Below are 23,706 nucleotides of genomic sequence, written 5' to 3' on the forward strand. Positions count from 1 at the left end.
TGTGAAGCAGGATGTCATCGGTGGCCGTTAGGTATTTCAGCAGCTCAGTGCAAGGCCGCCTCACCGGGCGGTTCTGTTGGCTGGAGCCCCCTCTTGCTTTGCCATTCCAGGGGCTCTCCGTCTATTCAACACAGTGAAAAAGAGAAAGAGAGACTGTTATTTAGTTTGCTTAAATAAAAAGATTTGCTCGCTGTTGTAAGTACAGTGCAGTTGATCCAGTTGTGAGAAATGCTAAGTGCTTTATTTGGCACAAACACAAAAGTAGAAAGCGATGGAGACAAAGAGAGGCTAAAAGACAGACTCAGACAGCCTGAACACAGTGGTTGCCCAACTGTCTGGGAGGCGATGGTGGGAGTGCGGTCCCCCCTCATCTTAATTGCGTGGCCCTCCAAACACCACCGCGCCACTCTGTACGCGCACCATGTCCTCCGGGAGTCCTCATTCGCTGTGCTCCAGAAATGGATGACTCAAAGGCACAGTATGAAATAGACTCTGTAAGGAAGGTTGACGCATTGCATGTGCAAACATAGTAAGCACAGCGCACACATATCTGTGCCTGTGATGTGTTTACCACAAAATATGATCACATACAGATGCTTTTCCACACTAGAACCGCCAAAGTAAAATTTACCCATAGCAGTTTTGTAATTGTACGTTAGCCTACTATGTTTTAATAAAATATTCATGTCCCTCAAGGCTTTGACATTTCTGAAATTAATGCTGCGTAGTATCTACTATTGTTAAAAATAGAGAAGATTAATCCAGATCATAAACATGGACAGTCATAGTTAAATTATAAAATGTGCCTGAAGTGCAGGAAAGTTGTCAAAGCAAGGTGCCGAATGTATAATCAGATGTGTTCAAATGAAGATGATTTAGCCTACTCTGAAACATTCATTTTTATTTAAAACACATTTTTAGTTAATTGATTATTTGTTCGCTTTTATTTTGGCATGGTACCATATTATTTATAGGCTGTTTAGCCTAATTTGCCCGATGCCATACTCTGTTTTCATTAATGGAACACCAAAAGAGAAATATACAGTATATTTGTATTACGATGTTATACATTTACAAAATAGCTGTAATGGTTACCTCAAGTTTCTTAGTAATGTTCTCTTATTCACACATTGTTTAAATGTCTAGATAAATAATTGATTAGATGAAATTGTGTGCTTGACTTTGTCATGTTGATTTTGCTGCAACATTCATGAATGTGGTTGTTTAATATTATTATTATGGCTTATTATTGTCCATATGGGGTATTTAGGCTACTTTGGTAATTTAAATAACATGGGTTATCTCATTATGGGATGAATATTGTTTTATAATAATATCACATCCCACAAATATGCAAATATCTCGATTTAATACCCGTTTTTGTCATTTCAGAATGATTTATGCTGACAGCCATGCAAAGCGATACTAAGATTATATAAAAAGAAGACCAAAACATAGGTGATGATTAACCAAACCAAACAAAGAAATGCAGTAGCCAGGTGCATGGGGGAATTTTACCCGTTGGCGGTTTGAGGTATATAGAATTAAACGCTAGGGAAGAGACATTTTCCCAGACAAGAGCAAATGATCAAGTGCTGTAAGCTGTATTTGAGCTGAACATACACTATGTGATGTTCTGACATGAAATGCAAACAGATTACTCAAATCACATACTTCATTTATTCACTTTTATAAACCTATGATACTTAAAACTTACTAACATTAATCTTAATGAGCCCCACCCCTTTAGAAAAAAAAACTCTTTTGAGAGCTATCTAATGAGAACATCAAGTCTGATATTTTGATCTTGTCGTCTCGAGGCATCAATCTTGCTGCAAGAGCGCCTGACGCTGTTTTTTTTTTTTTTTTTTTCAACAGGCACCATACCAAGGCGGATAAGTGGTGGAGCTAATGAGACAACGGTGCCGATGCCTCGCCTGGAAAGCCCAACAGCAATCAGCCTGTTTTCATTACGAGATGGCCCCCTGGGATAGAAGACTAGAGCAGTAGTCTAACATCTTCTAAAGGCGGCCACCAAAACAAGAAAAGTGTGAGAGGGAGGGGGAGAGAGAGAGAGAGCAAGAAACAAGACAGAGCAAGAACAGAGTGAGAAAGATAAACAAACGCTGACAAAAAAAAAATATGTGTGTACAAGAGTGAAATAAGCAGCAATGCAGTGCATGTTTGCGTGTGTGCAAATGTGTGTGTGAGTGTGAGCGTTTCCCTACCTTGACGACGGCAGGTGGTGGTCTGATCCGGTGGTTGCTGCTGGCTGCATGGTTCTGTGCCTTGCCACCTGTGTATTGATTATAGCTGAGCTGGGAGTTTGCTGGTGCCAGAAGGAGCTTCTTCAGCTGCGAATGGACCCAAACACAACGAGAGAGAGTGGAAGTGGAGGGAGGGAGGGAGGGAGGGAGGGGGGGAGTGAGTTAGTGTGGGTTATGCAAATTACCATTTTCTTTCAATTAGCCATCCTGTGCTTTGTAAATGTACAACCAGAAGGGCACTGATACAGCAGTTAAAAAAAGATAAAATTACTGAAATGTTTAAAAGATCAGAGTACGTCACACAGCACAAGTCTTGTGATTTTTTTTTCTTCTCCTTTCTGTGCAGGTGTTTTTGTGTACACAAAGCCAGGCTTCTCTAATGTGATTGAATAAACACACTCGGGCATGTGGCTAGAGGTCATTTGGAAGGGACCGGCATGGAATAAACTGGACTATAACAAAACATAACATAACATTTTAGGTCAAAGCTTTAAAGCTAGAGAAATGCCCAGATGGTATGGTTATGTGTAAAAATAACAGCACAACGGTAAGAACTGAATTCACATTGACTGAGTTTTTGCCAAAAAAAGATGACTCGGGCACAGGGGGATTAGCCGAGACCCACGGAAAGTCGACGAGATGAGATGGATTTCTTTTTCCCCTTACTTTCATTATGTGCCGGCTTGATTTCAGGACCTGTGGCACTGTGTCAACCATAGTTGGCCCCACCACAGTGTTCATATCATTGAATTGGCGCCGCAATAGCACTGTTATGTAATTAGCACTGAACAGCAAACACAATGATCCATTGCATTTACTTCCCTCCTCCCTGCATCTGCATAAGCGCACGCTACCACCACTGATACAGTGAAAAAACTGTGGTAAATGTGGCAGAGTGTGGATTCAGTACCGCCAAATACAGAAGTCCACATTTGGTGCCCAGCCTTGCAGAGGGGTCTTATCAGGTGTCTACCATAGACTTGCACAAAATAAGCAGTGTGTGTGTGCATGGTTGGAGGTCATGTCTCAGCAATAATATGCTGTGATCTTGGAATAATGGTGAATGGGAGAATCACGTAAAAGGAAGAGCTGTAGGCCTTACCAGAGAAGGCTCCTCTGGCTCTGGGGTGCGTGGCGAGCCGTCAGGGGAGGAGGGACAGCTCCGGTCACTGGCATTGGTCACGTCCCCATCTGCCAGGGCCTCAAACGAAGGCAATCCGTCCTCATCCACCGGGATGCTGTCCAGGGTCTCTGTAAGCACTGCCAGCAAGTTGGCCTCATTTTCTTCATCTATCTTCTTAGGAGGGGGAAAGGGGGAAGGCAGACAGAAAAACAGAGAGACAGGAAAAATAGGACATTTTAGTCAGAAGTTGAATCTCTTTTTTCCCCCCAGGAAAGTAAGGGTGATGGGTGGCTGCATGTGGACTTTCATTGTTAATAAAGTGGGAAGATTTTTTTTTTTTGTCTTTTGCTGCAGCAGAGCTGGCTCAATTCTGGCAGCCTTTTAAAAAAACAAAATTCTCTCCATCTGCAAGTGAGTCAAGCCTGTCACTCATATTTTAAGCGTGCAGGTTACTGGACCAAAATAATATCTCCCCCAAGAAACCCTGACAAGTAGCAAGTATCTAGGGAAGACAGGAATGGGTTGGGATGGGTTGCGGTATGGAGGAGTTTGTCAGGGTAAAGGACACAATGGGTTGAAGTGGACTCTCCTCTTTCCCCACAGAATTGAGAGATGATCGACTAGCCGGCAAGATGCTTGCAAGCAATATTCAGATAAGGTGAAAAACCATCCGCTAATGCTAAATAAATGTGATATATTTAAAATGACAGTTTGTGTTTATAATAGGTGGGAAGTCTCTATCAACATTTCATGAAAAATAACACTTGTTCTCACAACTAAGCCCCTCTTTAATGTACCGCAAGAGTTGTGTTCTTGCTGCAGCTGCCTGTGTAGTGTTTGAGATTATAACTGTGTGTGTGAAATAAAGACAGACAGAGACAAAGAGATGAATACACAGAGATGGATAGTGAGAGAGTGGGAAAGAGAGAGTTGTGAGCTGCCAACTATCAACATTGAAGGTTTATGAGGGATAATAACCACGCATGTGTGTAGAGACAAAACAAGAATAGAGACAATGTATATAGATAGATATTAAGAGTGAAAGGAATGCAGCTCTCCTAACAAGGTGTGTGTGTTTGTGTGTGTGCACGGCTGTGCCTTTGGGCACTGACAAGTGACAACAGGAACTTTACGTTCCAGGCAATCATCACACCACGACAGCGTGTGGCCATCATTAGACCGACGGGGCCACCAACCTTTCAGATACCAACACTATACCTCCAAGACTCGGAATCCCACATGCACAAAATTTGCCCACCCACTTGTTTCTGTCTACCCCACTGATTTTACACAATTACACACCCATCATGGATGGCACTTTTGGAGCAGATTTAGATTCACAGCCAAGACAGTGGCCATTTTAATGCTTTCCCCCTCCAATTTTCATTTATAGATGACACAGATATCTTACATTCAGTTAGCTAACTAACAGTGAGGAAAACGTTAATCTGATGCTCATTGAGCAGATTTTCTCCTAACAACATGAACACTCAGTCATTATTAAAAAATGATAAAGGGGACATATTTCACAGAGATAACACGACGTAGACTGGGGGGCATGGCGCATTGGCAAGCAAATGCCTTGCAGGAAATTGCTCTGTATGAGGTGGCATGCTGTTTAATTACTTGTGAGGAGCTTCAAATCCACTGTGCTGGAAACCTGTGCTACTGAAACGTTCACCATTTTCCAGCATCCCAAGTTATTACCTAAGCACTAAGCAGGTAGGTATTAACCGCTGATAAAGCCAGAGCCTTTTCTCAACACAAACATACACAAACTCACATGAGAAATTGAAAGCAGGATCATTTTAGACTATCATAAATGAGTCACAAAAGAACCAGCCATCTGTTTGGGTCCAACCTCACCAACTATCCAAGCAATGCTGAATTTGGGTGAGACTTTATTCGCCGCACCAGAATACGTTTAAACCTATACATTCTGAAATTGCAGTCTTTGCCACTGTGTGACACTAGTTACATTAAAAGTTGAGAGGGCTGTGCAAGCTTCATTATGTCATGGTTTAGAAAGGATTGGGGAATTTCTGAAGCTGTGGCAGGCTCAAATGTAGCAATTTCAATCCTGTTTCAAAAACCTCTACCAATTGGCAAGCTCCCACAGGCACACTGTATCCCCGATGATAACCCAGAAGGGACTCTCATATTCTGAAAGAGACACTTGTAAAACCCTGAGTCGTGACGATCATGCTGCAGCCGCTGCTGAGGCTCTAGTGGAGGCACTCATAGGCCAAGTGGGGATTTGAGAAACTGGGGTAAAGAGCAAACCTCAGTGATCATTTCTACTCTGGAGAGTGCACGATCTAATACCCCTGTCCAGGAGGGCGAGCTTTTCCATGCCAGATTAAAGACCACACCTTGTAGAGTTTCAGCGCCAAAGTCAATCTACTACTTCTAACTTATTTGCCCCCTGTATATTTATAAACAAAACCTCTGTGTGGGTCGACTTCAGGAGCTATAGCACCCAAAGGGGGTAATTCCAGGATAACCTGGCAACCTACTGATGGCCGTGTCCACTTATATTGATTACTACAGCAGCTGCTGAGAGGAAAAGAGGGCAGGAAGAACAAAGAGAGAAGAGAAATTGTCTCGGTGGGAGCACTTTCTCGCCCATCCCGCTTAATGGACCTCACCGAATTAAAGAGATCTTAACAATCCTGGGCTAATTGTGGGATCACAATATATTAACCCCGCTCCAATTCTAAAGGGTGCCATTTTGTGGCTGTTTTATTCCAAATGCTTCAATTAGCCATAAAACACGCTGGCAAGTGCTGGCAGAGCTTTTCTCCCCCCCTCCTTCACCCCCAGCTTCCCCACATTGGAGAAAAGAAAGCCAACTCCAGTTGTTCATTATTAGGTGAGGCCCTTTTGTTATCAGGCAGGCAGTCGTTGAGATTGTCCTTGCCTTTAACTATTTTATTGAGCCCCACACCACAGCATTGTGTTCCAGGAGATACTATTCACACAGCTGATAACAGAAGGTGAAGGTGCTGTTTTAAACAAACACCCACTTTTGAACATCGGGGCAAATAGCCAAATTAAATCTGCTAATTGCTTCTTGAGGATTCCAAGCTCCAGAGCAAATTTGCCAAGGATCAAATTTTAACGAGCTTTTCGGGGCAATGCATCATTTACATGTTAAAGGGAACCAAATGTGTTGTGAAAGTGCCAGAATGATAGACCTGATCGCTGAATAACACCAAGATGAAGTTTCAACAGACTAAACAGCCCCGCCGTTATCTTCAAATGAGAGGCAGAACATGTGACAGGCACTCTGGATGTGGGAAGATAAAATATTTCCCATTAAATGGGTCATCTGGTATTTAAAGTACTGTTTATTCTCACTGTCTCTTTTTGCTCACTCTTTCCCTCTCTCTTTCTCCAAATAGACGAATAGCAACCAATTGGGTCAGACAGAAAACATTCTTAATAAATTGTCCCCCAAATTGCATGGGGGGGGGGTTAAATCTGTGCCTTGACAATTTAATTGCGTTGCCTCATCTCAATCTTTATTTCCTCCTTCTCTGCTATGCCAGATTTCAAAAGCAACCCTCTTGGATGAGGTTAAACGACTAGCCAGACCTTCTAATCATGGCACAATCAGGCATTGTGGGGGGTACGTGTGTGTGGGGCGAGTGAGGGGGTGGTATCAAGTCGTCACATCTTGACTCTGCCAAGAAAAGCAGCCTTGGATTTGATAAACAAATAATGTCATTCTGTGTTATTACCCCTGGCCCCCAGATTTCAGAGGAAATAAATCAAAGTCAGCCTTGCCGTTAAGGCGTTAGTCAGGCCTGACACGTCGGCCGGTCACACAGGCACAACATATGGCAGCAGAGGAGGAAAGGAGGAGGGAGGAAAAGGAGGCAGGCAGGCAGGCAGGGTAAGGTACGGCACGATGCACGGCCGAGAGACAAATCATGGCAGCCGCGAGAGACGTCTGGTCATTTAGCATGAGCTTACTGAGATGGAGAGAGGGTGATTATGGCCTATACAGAGTGATGAAACCATACAAAACACTGTTAAGTCCCTCTATGTGTGTGTGTGTGTGTGTGTGTGTGTGTGTGTGTGTGTGTGTGTGTGTGTGTGTGTGTGTGTGTGTGCAGTTGCGGTAGCACAGTCTGACAGTGTTCCAAATCATAAAACTAAATGTTAAACCTCCATTGTGGTCAGGGCTATGATTGGCTCTGTAACACATAGCAGTGAACTGAAGGCTCTTGTCATTTTCCATCTGACTACAGAGTCAATAGAGTGTCTCGTTATTCAGAAACAATTTCCCAAACAAATGTTCTGGCACCAAATACCACAGTACTGATAGGCAACGGTATATTTCTATATCTATCAACATGACGCTTGCCCCTCTGTCTCTCCTCTATTGTCACCACTTTCAGTTCAAGATCATTATGCTTTATTATGACGGTTTGAGCTGCAAGTTGCTAAATTTTGTACCCTCTAAATGCAGACAAGATTGTCCGATCCAAGCACCCAGCAGCTGATTTTAGGCTTCTGCACCCTACTTAGCCATAATACCACAACTGGCGTCGTGATAATCCCTTCGTCCTGGCAGGAATTCACGATTTTGTGCCTCCATTTAAACAAACACGGCAATGTGTGCAATGCGAATGAAGAAGTGCCACTGCAGAAGCATGCTGACTGTTTATATGCCAGATGTCTGTCTCAGTTTAGAAGGCCATGCGAGTAATACATCAGTGAGGAAACTGTTCGACCCATCAATAAGGACCAGGATGTGTGTGCGCAGAGATGATGCATCTCCTGGGAACCATTTCAGACTGTTAGAGCACTATCAGATGAGCTGATGGGGAAAGAGAGAGGAAAAGAGAAAGTGAGAAGAGGAGATATCTGTGTGTGTGTGTGTGTGTGTGTGTGTGTGTGTGTGTGTGTGTGTGTGTGTGTGTGTGTGTGTCTGTGTGTGAGCGAGCCAAAGAGAGAAAGAGAACTGTTGTTACACATCCTGACACAGGCCAGATCCGATTGAGAGACTTACCCTAGGGATGTTAGCAGTGCTGTTCTTTCTAGTTCTTTTTTGGAAAAGTCCTTTGACTGGTAACCCTGCTGCTCCTGCTGCTGCTTTTGGTAAAACTAACCACCTGAACTCTGTCACATATCTGCTGAGATCAGCTGGGACTGCCACTTTTGGGTCAAAAATCAAGCAGTTGGTTATGTACCTTTTCAACAAAAAAAAGCACACACAACCAAAAACCTTTCTAGTGGATCCAGGAGATCAAACAGTAGATTGATAGACAGCCTAAACCAGCAATGAAACCCTTAAAAATAATGTAATAACATCTGTCTGTCTAAACACAGCCTTAAATGCACGCACACTTGTTCTGTCAGCGCACACACCTTCTCTTACAGCTATCCAAAAAACTGATAGGATCACAAGGGGGTTCGATGTGTCCTGGCAGAGCCTCCCCCATCTACAGTCCTACCCCAAGCTGCTGTTTTCCTTCTCCAGCCGTCCAACAGATGGTCCAAGCAACCGTTTGCTAACACCACAAAATCACACACCATCATAATGATTGGACACTCACTCTTTTGTTTTGGCAGCTACTTCCCAATCGGCTTGGCACGAGAAAACACTGATTGCTGTGATTGCTCTGACGGTCACAGCAGGAGGGGGAGAAAAACAGAGATTTGGAGCCTTGCATAAGGAATATTCGGCTAGATGCAGAGATGGGATGAGGAATGGTGCTTCCCTCTGCTTTTTTTCGCCTAATGGCATGCAAATAGCTATTTGCTTAAGTCGGCAGCTCTGAATGTGCACCATTAAGCAAGGGCCCTTTGAACATACTGTTACACTGTTGATAATGTGATGGAGGAACACACGGAGGAGGAAAGAGCGAGTGCAGAGAGAGGGACAGAAAGGGAGTACAGAGACTGTTTCAATGTCCATCTTGCTAAATGGGCACTGCTGCACTTCCTGGCTGAAATGCAAGTCTGCCATAAGACAATTACACACATACATAGATTTGAAAGGGGAGCAGAATGGACCACAACTTTCTTGTTTTTAGCACAGAGGACTCTATGTTATTATCAGCTGCTGACACCACCTTCACACAATTACAAGCACACGCACATAAATACCTGCACACAAATGCAGCTCCTGACCTTTCAGGCCCTGCCAAGCCCATCGAGGGTTTGTGGCGTTTCATTTGTCACAGTAATGTATTCCTCGGAAGGATGCCAGCACAAGGAAAGCCAGAGTACAGTGGACAAGATATAGTGGTCTACAGTGTTTCATACAATAGGTGTGTCTCACTGTGTCGTTGTCCTATTCTACATCTTTAGTGTGCACATGTCTGTGCATACGACAGAGGACGCAGTACCACAAATTAATGGTAATTGAAATGGCAGAATCTTTTGGGGGAAATGCAGTCAATTTGATTCTGCAGCAAAAAAGGTCACCCTATTCAATTTGCACTCAATGCCATATGCGGTGTGACAGGGAAACACCTGAAAGCAAACGATCTTATCAAGGCCTCACAGGCTTCACCACTTACCCACTGCATAAAAGCTATTTGCTGATTACTAAATAAACGCATTATCTTTTACCTTGACTTCTGTGTGTGCGAGCGGGTGCCTTGTCGCTCCTGGATCCAGGTAGGAGGTTGCCAGTGCAGTGTGTACGCCTCTTATCCGTGTCATGACTTTGTGAGCGTGTTATCTGAGCAGTTTTTTTAACGTGCGCTTTCAAGTGCCATGCAGTATGCGTACGGTCTGCACGTGTAGCGGCAGTGGTCAAACACATAGGACGTCACAAGCCTTTGCATGTTGTTTGAACGGTAACCGTGTAGGGATGCGCCGTTCTTTACGAGAATTTAAAAGGCAACAAAGGAATCGGGCACATAAGTTGATACAATCCCAACTCGTTGACGCGAGCCAGGGATACTATGGGAAAGGATGAGGGGGAGCATGAAAGCTCATAGTGGTTTCTTTGTAGCATCAACATCAAATGTTGAACTGTTTTTCATCTTAATCTAAGATATATCCTCTGTGGAATACTGATCATTTTGCCTTTGGTTTGGACAGCCTTGCCTTCCACAGTGTACATTTAGCTAAGCATAAAGTGCTTAGCACCCACCACACCTGCACACAGTACTAAACGGTGCAATCTCTGCCAAATGCAGAAAGATCAATGGTCATTGACCACTTGATGACAAGCATCCAACACTCAAAATCCCATCCCAGTCTGCCCATCAAGTTATTATACAGCACAGCCCACAGCCATATGAAAAGAGGTTTCGTTGGCTTCAGTATAGCCTGAAAATTGTCTTCTGGAAACAGCTGATTAACAAGCAGGCAATTTTAGAGCTGTTGACCTCCTGGGGTCAACAGCCCTATCATGGCAGATGCATCGAGCAGATTTATCTTGGATGCATCTCCTCACAATTTCATAATACACATATTTTGCAGTTTACCAGATAAAAAACTGTGCTATCTTTAGCTGTACTTGCCGAATTTACAAGTACAGTGTGATTCTGGATTAGGTATTTGCAAGTGTTTTAGCTCAATATTTTTCAATCTTTATCAGATCTGTACTTTTCTTGTAGTCTTATTTCATAACAAATAATATATACATGCAAGTTTTTTGTTTCACAGAAAGTAAAGGGTGGGGAATGTTTTGTATCAGCAATGACCAAATGTCTGTAAACGCTTCTGCTTTCAGTTTAGACTCAGGAGCTACTGATTGGGCAGCAAGTGAGTCATCCAGGCATCCAGTCACTCATGCATCAGCAGAGCCTCAGAGAGCCTCTTGAACTATTTGAGGCCTGTGCAGACTTAAATGCTTCAGGGGGGAAATAAGCTGGAGCTATAAGCATGCAGTGCACATCATAAAGCTTAGTTAGAATGGGAGGTTTTTTTTCTGCTTGGATGACAAAGCTCTTAAAAATAGACTCTCAACCAGGGAAAACTAGTCCTTCACATGTACAGTACAAGATTGCAGCACACACTGCCAAAGATGTGCTGGGCGTGTGTGTGAAAACATATTTTAATGTTAACATAAATACAAAACTGCTTAAATAAAATTATGAAATAAATAAGAAGCCAACACCTTGAACTTTACAGAGGCACAACCACCTAAGGAAATTTTCAGGTCTGGCTGTCACCGCTGTAATAGATGTCATCAAGGCCTCCAAGCAATCCGTCATGACAAAAGTTGAAAACACTGTTACTGCATTATCGATGAACCTGCACACGGAAATTGAAAGCCTCTCTGATGAGCTAAACAGAGAAATAGCCACAGTCCATTCGAAATTACATGACGTTTTGGATAGTACTACCCAGGAGATCAAGCTACAGGCTACACTGATACGAGGCCTAGAGGAGGGAACTAACCACTACTCTGACTAGGTTGTGGAGCTACAATGGCAGTTGTCGCTACAGTCAAACAACTGACAGCCAAAGCAGAAAATCTGGAGTTGAGGCAACACAGAGACAACCGCAGGATAATTGTGGTGGGAGAAAACTTCAGAGATGTTCATATGGAGCGGTCTATATCTAAGCTACTCCAGGACTCGCAGGGTTTGAACTACACTCAAACACTCCGAGACTCAATTAAAGATTAATTAAAAATTAAAGATTAATCACCACATAAGACTGAGAAATAACTGGATTAGAATGTTTGATAAAGAAAGTTCTGATTATCCTTGTAGACATCTACGGTTCAAATTGGAACGACCCACAGTTTTTTCCCAAACCAATATTCTCTATCCCTGATGTCGACAATAGTCAGCTCATCATAGCAGGAGACCTAGATTGCACACAGAATCCACAACTAGTTAGATCAAGCCAGACAGCCAACTATCCAAAGCAGGAACTGTTGTTAACTCTTTCATACAGTCCTATGGTCTAACAAATCAATGGAGGAATTTAAACCCTGTTACGAAACAACTCTTATTTTTTTCGACAGTTCACAAAAGTTATTCGAGAATAGATTACTTCTTAATGAACAGCAATCTCTTCCATCAGTAACCAATTTGCAATATCATAATATTGCTATATCAGACCAGTCTCTGGTGCAATTGGACATACATTTTCCTGCTCATGTTCAGTCATGATGGTCAAGGCGTCTTGACCCCTTGCTTTTGTTATGCATCCAATTTAGAACATTTTTCCATCAGCAAATAGACCTCTTCCTCGACATAAATGACTGTCTAGACACACCATGACATGCACTGTGGGAAACACTTTAAACCTAAACCAAAGGTCAGAAAATTTCATACACAGCCCACATGAATAGACAACGTAATAAATGTCTTTTAGAAATCGAACAATATATAATGGAGTTGGACAAAAAAAAAGTTCAGCATCTCCCATATCAGAACTCCACAAAGAGCATCTCCTTTTACAAATGGAATTTACTAAGCTCTTCATCCATCAGGCAGAGAAGAATCTACTTAGAACAAAACACAAATTTCATGAACATGGAGACAAAGCAGGTTGAATACTCATACATCAACTCAGACAAACATCCAGTAATTCCCAAACTGCAGAGATAAATAATGGACCAGATACATCCACATGAAACCCTCAACTTATTAACAATCATAAATACTACTCAGATTTGGATCTCTCTGATATAGAAACAAATACAATCTGTACAATACAATCTTTCCTTGATACACTAAAGATTCCCACTCTCAATCCTGATGTTCAGACCCCTCTCAATGAGCCTTAATTCACTCCATGTTGTGTGTTGTGATGTTATACCAGCATGACAAGTGTTCTCCAATGCGTGGCGGCTCCTTGATATATTAAATTCAACCTATCCAGTACAGCTGCCTGAGGCAATCTAGTCACTAGACGACGAAAAGGCATTTGATAGGATAAAGTGGAAGTATTTACATGAAGTCTTATATATTCTGTAAATGGATTAAAATTCTATATGATAACTCTAGATCTGCTTTTAAAACAAATGACTTAACATTAGGTTATTTGCCAACATACAAGAGCTGTTGCTTGTTGCCATTTTAGTTCGATTTGGCCATAGAATCTCTCACTACTGTGATCAGGAATGACACGACAAGTAGGGGAATTACAAGAGGAAATCCAATCCAGAAGGATTTGCGATAGGAGCTGCTATACCCCAACCTCTATGCAGCCTACCCAGTACAATTCATACCCAATCTTTTATGTCTGCTGGAGAATTTTTGGGAGCTTCACAGGCTATAAATTAAATTTAATTAAAAGCCTACTTTTTCCTGTAAACAACAATGATTAATTCCCTTTCAAAACTGAACATCAATCCTCCAAGTTCTTAGACATAAATATAATTTCTTTCTTTAAAACACAAATTCCAATACAATGTTAGAACATACAACAACAGATTTAGAACAGCAGTCCTGCCTAACGATTTCATTAGCTGGACATGTTAACATCCTCAAAATGACAATTTTACTAAGATTTACCAAGATTACAACGATTTCTGCATTTATTTCACGCACTACCTGTCTGGCTCCCAAAACAATTCTTGTTTGTTACATTACAGAAATATATCTCAACTTTTGTATGGTACCAATCAACCTCTCAAATGAAGATCTATTTGGAAAGACCTAAATCTGAAGGCGGCCTGCAGTCTCCCAAATTTTTTTCATTAGCAAACTGACATATGGGGTGACAGCATATTCTGATAAAGATGAGCCTGTCTGGGCAACAATGGCACTCACCTCACATACATCAATCTCCCCAATCTCACCATTATCTGCTCCACTGTCAGCATGCACTAATACTAAGATTTTTTCCAGCCCTGTAGTGTTTAATTCCATTAAAATCTGGATACAATTTCGCAAACATTTCAATTTTAACCAGATGAATGGCTTTTGTCCCCTGTCTCTCAATCATCTCTTCACACCCTCACAAATCGATTCAAATTTTGCTGGCTGGAACCGACACAGATTAATCTTCTTTGAAGACCTATTTGACAACAAATCATTCATGTCCTTTGAATTTTTACGCAAAGAGCATGATATCCAAAAATCATACTTTTTCAGATAACTTCAATCCTGCAGTTTTGCTTCCAAACATTTCCCTACTACAAACCTCATAATAAAGATGCCACATATGAACTATTAAAAAGGAATCCATTCCATCTTTATTTCCAGGACATTATCCAAAATATTGATCCGCCAACAAGGACTACAATTCGAGAAACCATGGAATGCAACCTTGAAAAGGTAATCCCGGAGGATATCTGGGTAAATTGCATCTCTGCTATACATACTTCCTTTAAGAGTATAAGACACAGGTTAATTTAATTCAAGGTGTTCCACAGAATGAATTACTCCAATGACAGACTTGCTAAAATACACCCATCTATTAACCCCACCTGCCCTAGATGTAGTAACCCAGTCTTGTTAGGCCACATGTTCTGGTCCTGTCTATCCCTACTCAATTTCTGGTCCTCCGTATCTAACAAAAAGATTACTTATCATCTATATTTACATTTGATTATTTTTATCCTTACTTATTTATTTTATTATTACTTATGTACCGTCGTTTAATTTATTCCTTTACTTTTTTCCCTTTCTTTATTGTTTGATCATTTGTCAGATGTCATTGTTCTTTCCTTCTGAGTGTGATGTTGGCCCCAGGGGAGGTAGGGAGGGTTAAGGGGTGGGCACAATGCGGGGTAATGTTTGTGTGAGTTCAGTATGTTTGTATGTGTCTATATGTTTATATGAATACAAAATTCCTTCAGTAAGTTATGATAAAAAATCAAATTACCATAATATAAAACAACAGGGAATTAAACATGGAAAAAAAGACACTTCTCACAGCAGTAAACACATGATCTAATCAAATTGCTAACATTCATTCCAAACAAAAAGTCCCCCTCTTTTTTTTAAATTGGCTAATACTTTTATTTACAAACATGGTTTCTACTAAAAAGGAGGAGCCAGAACTAACTTAAGTAGTAACCTAACAGCAGCTGAAATTCTATTTTTTGCTGACCTCCAGTGGTTCTCACCTTGCTGCAGCTTGTTACAGCCAGGATACAAGTACACCATGACAGTAACGCTGGGTGTTGTTAAGAGGTGCAAAAGGGCATGCTTCTGACCCCCAGACATACCCAGCATCACTGTTGGGTTCAGAGAAGCACCACACTTCAAACTTTGAACCAGAGAGGGCAGTGGAACACTTTTTTCAGTCTAAAGAGTTCCTCTTTATTATATTAGCTCTTCCCCTAAGTGCATTACTTTGTTTTTTTCAAGGCCTAAAATAAATCTTTTGCCTAGCAAGTCATTAATTATTGCTCAGAATCTATAAAATTCTTCTGGAAGCTGTGTTACAAATTACACAAAGATTGACAGAACATGGCAAACTACCAGAGCAGAAGGGCTGGCCAAGGCTACTGCCACTGCTGGGCAAGTTGGCACAGCGTACACACAGACGAACAAACTCACAAACACACACACACACACACACACACACACACACACACACACACACACACACACACACACACACACACACACACACACACACACACACACACACACACACACACACACACTTGGGATCGATTGGCCTTTCCTGGAGAGGGGAAGCAGACTATCGCCCAAGACTGATAGCGCTTCACCATGAATCACAGCACTCACTGATTGAAGGCCTCTCTCCATTGTCCTCCTCCCTCTTCCTGTCTGTTGATGTTTCCCCTTTTTCGTCTTATATTCATCCTGTTTTCTCACTGTTGGCTATCACTTTCACTCCTTATTTTGTACCTCACTCCCTGTCACTCTTTGATTCATTCAACTCAATTCATTTCATCTCTATGCAAACACTGTCTCTTATCTCACTTCCTGTGCCTCTCCTCATTGAATAACGGGAAGAGTATAAAAGAATTCTTGGAATCCACTGTTTATATCATCCTCCCACTGCAAAGTGTAGACTATTAAATAATACAAAGAACATTATTGCGTCATGCGTGGCATCGTTGCAACATGTTGCTCTAAGTGTGTGTGAGTATGAGTCTGGGGGGGTTGGATTATTGGCTTAGTGTTTTGGCCAGGTTAAAGTGAAACAGCCCTGAAAGGCTCTTAGTGGAGATTACCCCAGGTACTAAAAATAGTCATTCCCACCCAATACACACACACACAAAACGGAAAGCAATGAAAGTGTTGTGTCTAGCCAGAAAAGACCACTATCTGATCTTTGTATTGGCTGTCTCAATTACACAAAGAAACACACACACACACACATGCACCTTTACACATGGAGGGCTCTGGTGTGATGAGAGAGATGGGTATCCACTGGAGGCAGGGGATCAGCTGGGGCAGGAACACCAAACCATGCCTCAATCAGTAGCAGCAGTCCACTGGGACTGTGGGTTGAGTGTGAGTGCGGAGGTGTGTGTGTGTGTGTGTGTGTGTGTGTGTGTGTGTGTGTGTGTGTGTGTGTGTGAGAGAGAGTGAGTGAGTGAGAGAGAGAGAGAGAGAGAGAGGGAGAGAAAGGGAGAGCTAGACAGGCAGCCAAGCAGCCGCCACCAGACCAAAAGATGTTCCCTTGCTCTTTTTCCAAACATTCCCTGAGGGGGACTTTTTTTTTTTTTTTGGGCCATATCTCTCCCCCTCGCTCCCTTCCTCCATCCAGTCTTTCTTTCCAGAAGCGACTGTTGGAGTCCAGAATATATTTGTTTAGCCAGTGCAGTTTCAACTTCCCATCAGCCAGGAACAAATGCTTTGCCTTGGGAGTGAAAAAGACAGATAGGGAGGGAGGGAAGGAGGGAGGGAGGGAGAGAGAAAGGATGGCAGCCGGCAGAGCCCACAGTGTTGCGGGGCGGCGGGTTGAGAGCTCTTGTTGTGGAGTGGATCTGACAGACGCTCCAAGATGACATGGGCTTGGACAGTGTTAGTCTGCATCTCTCTACTATATGTCTGCGTCTACTTGTCTGCGCTCCCTCTCATTTGTGTATCTTGAAACAGCGTAGCCGCGGGCCTGAAAGCGCAGCTTGCTCTCAGTTCAAACAGTGATGGAGGATTTCTTCCATCAGACAGTGCAAACAATGTATCAGCACAGTAAAAACTGAAGAGAACTCAAGATGAGGAAAGTATGGTGTATTCTAATAAGACTCACTTCAGAAAATCATATTATACAGCGGAATATGATAATTCATACACCCATTGCTGGAGCGGTGAACTGGTGCGGGTGGTGTACTCTCAAATGTCAGCATAAATTTGCAAAATAAACGCAACCGGCATTCAGCAGGGAATAGGAACAGGGACAATAAGGGTCTCTGCTGTTTGTGTGTGTGTTTGTTTGTGTGTGTGTGTGTGTGTGTGTGTGTGTGTGGGCATGACAGTTCCTCTCGGAGGGTCGACAACTGTGTGCGCGCTCCCCTTTTTTCAGCTCACATGGAGCTCCTATCGCCAAGTGTGCAAGCTAATCTATGCTTACTCGTGTTTTGCAGGAAATGAAGGGCTGCTTGAGGAAAACATTTTATCACAACATGTTCTTTCAAAGCCTGCTAAAGATGACCCAATCAATCTAATCTGCCTTTACTTAAGAGTAAGCGCCTGAGCATCTGTCCAAAAAGGCACAAACAAGCAAGACAAAGCACCATAATGCCTTTTCGCATGCCGTCACACACCACATCCTCTTGGAGCGATATAAACCATTTACATGACTTACATACTGTGTGTGCGTGCTCACGTGCGTACACTCACAGCATGTCCCTATACAATATCTGAATAATGCTTTAAGCCATGCCATCTTATTTTACTACCTGTAAAGCCCACAACCTTTTACTTCCAATCCGTGGGCTTTGATTTGGACTGGCACTAGTCCAAGCTTCTCCCCATCTATACGTTTCCCTCTTTCACTGCCCATCTGTCCTCGTGTCTGTCTTGTCGTCTCTTGTGCCTCCATTTGTTTCACATTTCTTTATCTGTCCTTGTCCTTTTATACCAGCTGTCCATCTATCAACAGCGTATCTCACAACAAGACAGCAGCTATAACGTGTCAGGAGTTAAAAGTCAGTGCCAATTTCTTTGCATAATTTCACAGACTGCCTCCTAAATCTACAACAACTGTAAATGCCTTCATCTGTATACGTGTGAAGTGGCCGGTGCAGCCGCCGCCCGGGACGTCCACCTCGGAATCCGAACAAGCCGAAACCAGCGAGACACAATTTCCATCAATCAAACGGTTGAACCTTGACATGAAACCTGAGCCGGGACCTGCGGTTAAAAAGACATTGGGTCACGCTTCTGTGCTGTTATCTTTGGCAGTACATTGGGAACTTATTGGAGTAACCACCCCTTAACAACTGCAGCCCAAAATAGACTGGACGTTCACGGTCGGCCCGTTTTGAAGAGGTGTCAAACACACTTTGCCAGGAGCGATAGCTGTTATGTGTGTGTGCGTGCGCATGTGGGGGGGGTGTGTGTGTGTGTGTGTGTGGGCGTGTGTGTGTGCGTGTTACAAGAGGGGAGGGGCTGTGGTGTATCATTCTTCACATTTCGTGTCAGGGACAGTTGGGGCAGTGGCAGGGAATGGAGCAAAAGGCCAGCCAGGGGACAGCTTGTGATCTCAGGCCGTATGCTGCTAATGGAACAGAACACACACATGCACAGATAGAAACATGGATATATTCAGATTCATATACACGCTTACACTGCTTACACAGGATGTAAACTATTTCCATTGCCCTCTTAATGATTAAATGAGACTTTTTGTGGTGTGACAGCTATGCCTCCTGTCCTAACTACAAGACCAGCCCTGTTTACAAATTTGCTACTGTCCGTCATGTGGCTCTACAATCTGAACAAAAGGCCCTGCACAAGAAAAACAGTAGGTGTTTGTCTTTCCGTCTGAGCTGCAAATCATTTCAACAGTTGACTTACTTGAACTAATGAAATCCGACTCAAACTTCCAGAGTTTTTTGATGGGGACACTTAAAAGAGGGGCCTCAGTGTGACAGCTGCACCCAGCTGTTACACATTTTAAGTCATGAGCAGCCTTGAAAATCTGCTACCTGCTTTGTCTTAAAACATATACTTATTTGTTAAGTGGATGCATGCAAATGAGAGGAAGGGGGGAAAAAAGGAAAGAAAAACAAAGGCTACACTCACACGCTTTGAATCTGGCCAGTTATTAACATTTTCTCTAATCTTCAACTTTTGATTGGATGCTACTCTGCCCTGTGTAGAGGCCAATCAGGGGGGTGCAGGAAGTACAACTGCAGCCCCAGTCTTCTGATCCTTGCCGAGCGGCAAACTTTCCCCTGTCAGATTAAGTAGGATTAGCTGGGTCCTGCCCTATGATGAACTGAGCACTTCATATGGTGACTTGAAACTTTCCAAAGATGGAAAAGAAAAAAGAAAAAAACCCTGGTCAGGGAAATGTATTACTGCTATGAGGCTTGCTTTGAAACCCCAGTTTTCACTGCTTGATTAGAAGCCTTTCCATATCCTCAGCATAATACAATAGCTGCTGGCTAGTTGAGTGTGTGAAAACATCACCCGATTACTGCAAAGTACAATATTCATGTGGATGCACTAACACGTGTGCTGGTGTGCAGGAGCATGTGCACAAGCAGGCACACAAATACAAGCCCTCTCCCCACATTAGGAGTCATCCACGGCTTCTTGCTCAGAGCTAGTCCCTGCATCAGGGTTCTCGGTAGGTGCTAAGTTCCATTGTGTTTTAAACTCTCACACACACAAGCACATGCATACACTCTCATTGGTATTTTTATCCATCCCCAGAGCCACTCGGTGGCTGCAAGCCATATCACTCTCAGACGACAGAGGAGCCACGGTCACACCAGCTAGTACTTAAGGCCCCCCTTCTTGTGTGTGTGTGTGTGTGTGTGTGTGTGTGCGTGTATTGGGGTGGTCCGTGGAGGTAGTATGTGTGGTGATATAAAGAGACTCTGAAAAAGGTGGTGGTGGGGAGGTTAAACGTGGAAAGAATTTGGTCTGTTATCAACTGTTGCCTGCAAGACCATTATGGACACACACACACACAAACACACACACACACACACACAAACACACACACACACACACACAAACACACACACACACACACACACAGACACAGAGCAGAGACCCTGAAAACGTGACTACATGACAGGGCCATCGGCACACACAAGCAAGCACTGCCTTCTCAGACAGGGTTTTTCCTCCTGAGGCGAGGCTAAAGCATCCAATCTCAGTCTTTCTTGTCTATCTCTGCCACTGATAAAGGCTTATAATGAACTGGGGACTGGAACTCAGTCCCAAGACCGATGGATTTATGGCCCTGGCCAGATCATCACCCTCTGTGGACTTCGTTTGTCACTGGGTGAGAACAGAAAGAGAGAGTCCGAAGCAAAGAGAGGGATAGGAGGAGACAGAGGGGGAAGCAAAGATTAAAGTTTTACACTCCAACCTTTGAGAAGTGTTTTGCAATATAGCCGTCAAGTCCAGAGTTTACTACTTTCAGATGTGTGCCGCATTACTAACTCTGGGCTGAAATGAATGCTCAAAGTTTTGATAAGGGAGCCTACCGTCGCGGCCAGGATCCAAGCAAGGGGACAAAGGTCTTCCTGGGCTTATCGCGCTTCACGCTATCTCCCCTTTTTGTACTTCGGAGCAACGTAAAAGCATGTTTGTAAAATGGTAATGGCTGTACATTCTGTTTGCCTCGCAATCGAGAATGTGATATCGTGTTGAGTTTGCTAGGTGCATGTTATTATTCCAGCTCACTCCTGACCCCTGGGAGTACATATGATGAAATCACTGCGGATGCAAAGATGTTCCATAGCACCATAATGCTTGGAAACAGTTACTGGCCGTGTTCTGAATGATCATGCAAAAATGAGGGGAAACGATTATGAAGTTAATGAATACAAGAGATTACACTTACCTCAAAAAGATTGGCTGCTTCGTTGCCATACTGAGTGGAAATGATCTCCGATTGGTCACTGTACCATTTGAGGCCACCCAGGAAGCTGTCTGCATCTAAGTCGCTGACATCCAGCTCTGAAAGGTCAAGTTCAGGGAGATCTGGGCAGAGGGGCTGGTCTTCACCAACCAAGGCAGCACACTGAAAGAAAAAAACAACAATGATTGTTAGAGGAAAATCATATGCAAATCATACATTCAATTATTTGTTTATGCCAAGTGGGAAAACAATAGGAGAATTGGAATTTGAACAGGATTTGAACAGCTTTTTACAATCCTACTGATGACTCATAAACAAAGGAAATCCAAACATTTCTGTAAAATAAAAATAGTAAAGTCTGTTGCTTTCATGTGGCACACTTACACACCCTTTATTTTATTACTTTTCTTGCTTTTGCACTCTTACTATCAGAAGAGGTTTTTTTGCTGGCTGCAAGTCAGCTCATTTTTGCACAAGAACATGCAGACCTGCAACATGTTCCCACCCTGGTTCTGTCCAACCTGCTGTACACCGTGTCCTCCCCTAGCAATGCAATTGGTGCTGGCCTTGGTGCTACTAAATACTGCCTGTTGACATTTTGAGATTCACCAGCCAGGTTTATGTAATCTAGACAGTGTGTACCCCAGTCCCGGTTTATTTTGCATGGTCACTGTAAATAAAACCCAAGACGGCAGATATTTACCATTAAGTAGAAAACAGATGCCTTGATTTTGGATATTATTAAGTCGTTTTGTGCACCATTATTATGTGCAGTATAATTTGCTCATTTCAGCATGCAACCCCCAGGTAGGAAACTAACAGCTGAAATAAGAACCAGCCAGTCAGACCTGTCACTGTGTTCCACAAAAGGTGAGCAAACTTTGAGCTCCACAGTCAGTGATCATTAAAACAGGGAAAAAAAACACACCACGGTGGAGGTGTGTTTACACCCTGTGACTGTGCACATGCAAATCCAAGCCTGAGAACACAGCTTTTTGGCCGCTGTCTAATAGGACACACTTTGCTAATTCTGTTGACAACACGTCACCCGATCTATGAGCGTTACACGATGGCCTTAAGACAGATATAAGATAGACATACTCGGGCGAAGCCAGGGGATATTTGGCCCCCAGACAGAGGAGGGATGAGAGTCGGGTTCATCTAAGCTGAGAGACGGATGCTGTGCCAAGTAGGAAAAACCGCCTAGACACTGGTGTCACAGTTCATCTGTCCTCGGAATCGCACCAACACAAATACACATGGCTTCGACTATGATGAGACAAATCCGTTATGTTGCAAACGCAATAGCGAAGGGGACAGATTCACTGCGTCTTAGGCTTCCCCCTGAGATGATCCAGTCTGACAAGGCACGGCATGACAAAACGGTAACAGCGATGTTAGGATATTCAGAGGCTGGATGTCCTATGCCCAATTATCTTATGGACTTCTTGGTGAACTAATGAAATAGCGCCGCCAGACAGACAATCAGGGCGCACCACAGCGCTCCAGTGATTTACGCACCTGCTAGGGGAAGATTATTAGTGGAAAGACCGTGATCCGAGTTGGCAATTCGCTTATTGTAAAAGCAGGGATTTATTGAATGTCATTAAGACTCGGTGCATAACAACATTTTCATGGAATGAGTCAAAGGAGCTTCAAGAAAAACGCGTACATTTGTTTGACTGACATAAACGCTGAGAGATAATCCCACCTGGCTGAAGTGACAGAGTATGTGTCTGCCTCGGCGATTAAAGTGCAAAGCAGTACATCTGAATCAAAGCCACCTCTATAATCAGTCGGAAATATCAGATCCCTACTTTCTTTCTTTCTTTCTTTTTCTTTAAAAAATAAATAAATGCAGTTTTCTTTCCCATCATATTCCTCATCACGCAGCCCAGATCACCACACATATGCAGCCAGACTGCAGTCACATCATGTTGGTGCTGGGAAAACCTCTCTGAAGCATCACTGAGCATGCAGACAAGTACCTAAGTATAGCCAGGTACACCTAAGCGTCCACAACAAGCTGGACGGACTCGGTGAACAACTATAAAGGAAAGAGGGGACGAATAAGTATCCTTTTGATGTGCGTTATTATCTGCATGCACTTTAAACGAAACGTTAAGATAAGATGAGGTGGATTTAAAAAAGAAAAAGGCGAGGAGAGCGAACGGGAACTAATTGGTAAAATAAAAGATTAAAACATGCAAACGGGAATATAAACCCAAATAAAATAATCTCTCTGACTGGATGCTATAATGCTCTCCAGCCAGTGTCACTCTCTTCCATCTGCGATGTTGGCACATAAACGTGCCCCGGTACCGTTAGTATTATGATGCTCCTGCGCAATGCCAAATAGCGATTCCCTCAGTGTGGACAACCTTTGCTCTCGCCCCTTGAAAATAACACGCA

General features: G+C 43.0%; 1 protein-coding gene across 1 annotated transcript in view; it reads right to left on the minus strand.

Annotated features, from left to right (window-relative positions):
- ppargc1a (peroxisome proliferator-activated receptor gamma, coactivator 1 alpha) overlaps nucleotides 1-23,706 on the minus strand; it is a 44,062-nt gene that overhangs the window by 19,751 nt on the left and 605 nt on the right. Inside the window, exons 2-5 of the mRNA XM_062444473.1 lie at nucleotides 21,277-21,456; nucleotides 3,370-3,564; nucleotides 2,229-2,354; nucleotides 5-121 (exon numbers count right to left, since the gene is read on the minus strand). Of these exons, the coding sequence (XP_062300457.1) occupies nucleotides 5-121; nucleotides 2,229-2,354; nucleotides 3,370-3,564; nucleotides 21,277-21,456 (618 nt within the window). The remainder of the gene's footprint in view (nucleotides 1-4; nucleotides 122-2,228; nucleotides 2,355-3,369; nucleotides 3,565-21,276; nucleotides 21,457-23,706) is intronic.

The sequence above is a fragment of the Scomber scombrus genome, chromosome 23 (assembly GCF_963691925.1).
Source record: "Scomber scombrus chromosome 23, fScoSco1.1, whole genome shotgun sequence".
NCBI classification, from domain to species: Eukaryota; Metazoa; Chordata; class Actinopteri; order Scombriformes; family Scombridae; genus Scomber; species Scomber scombrus.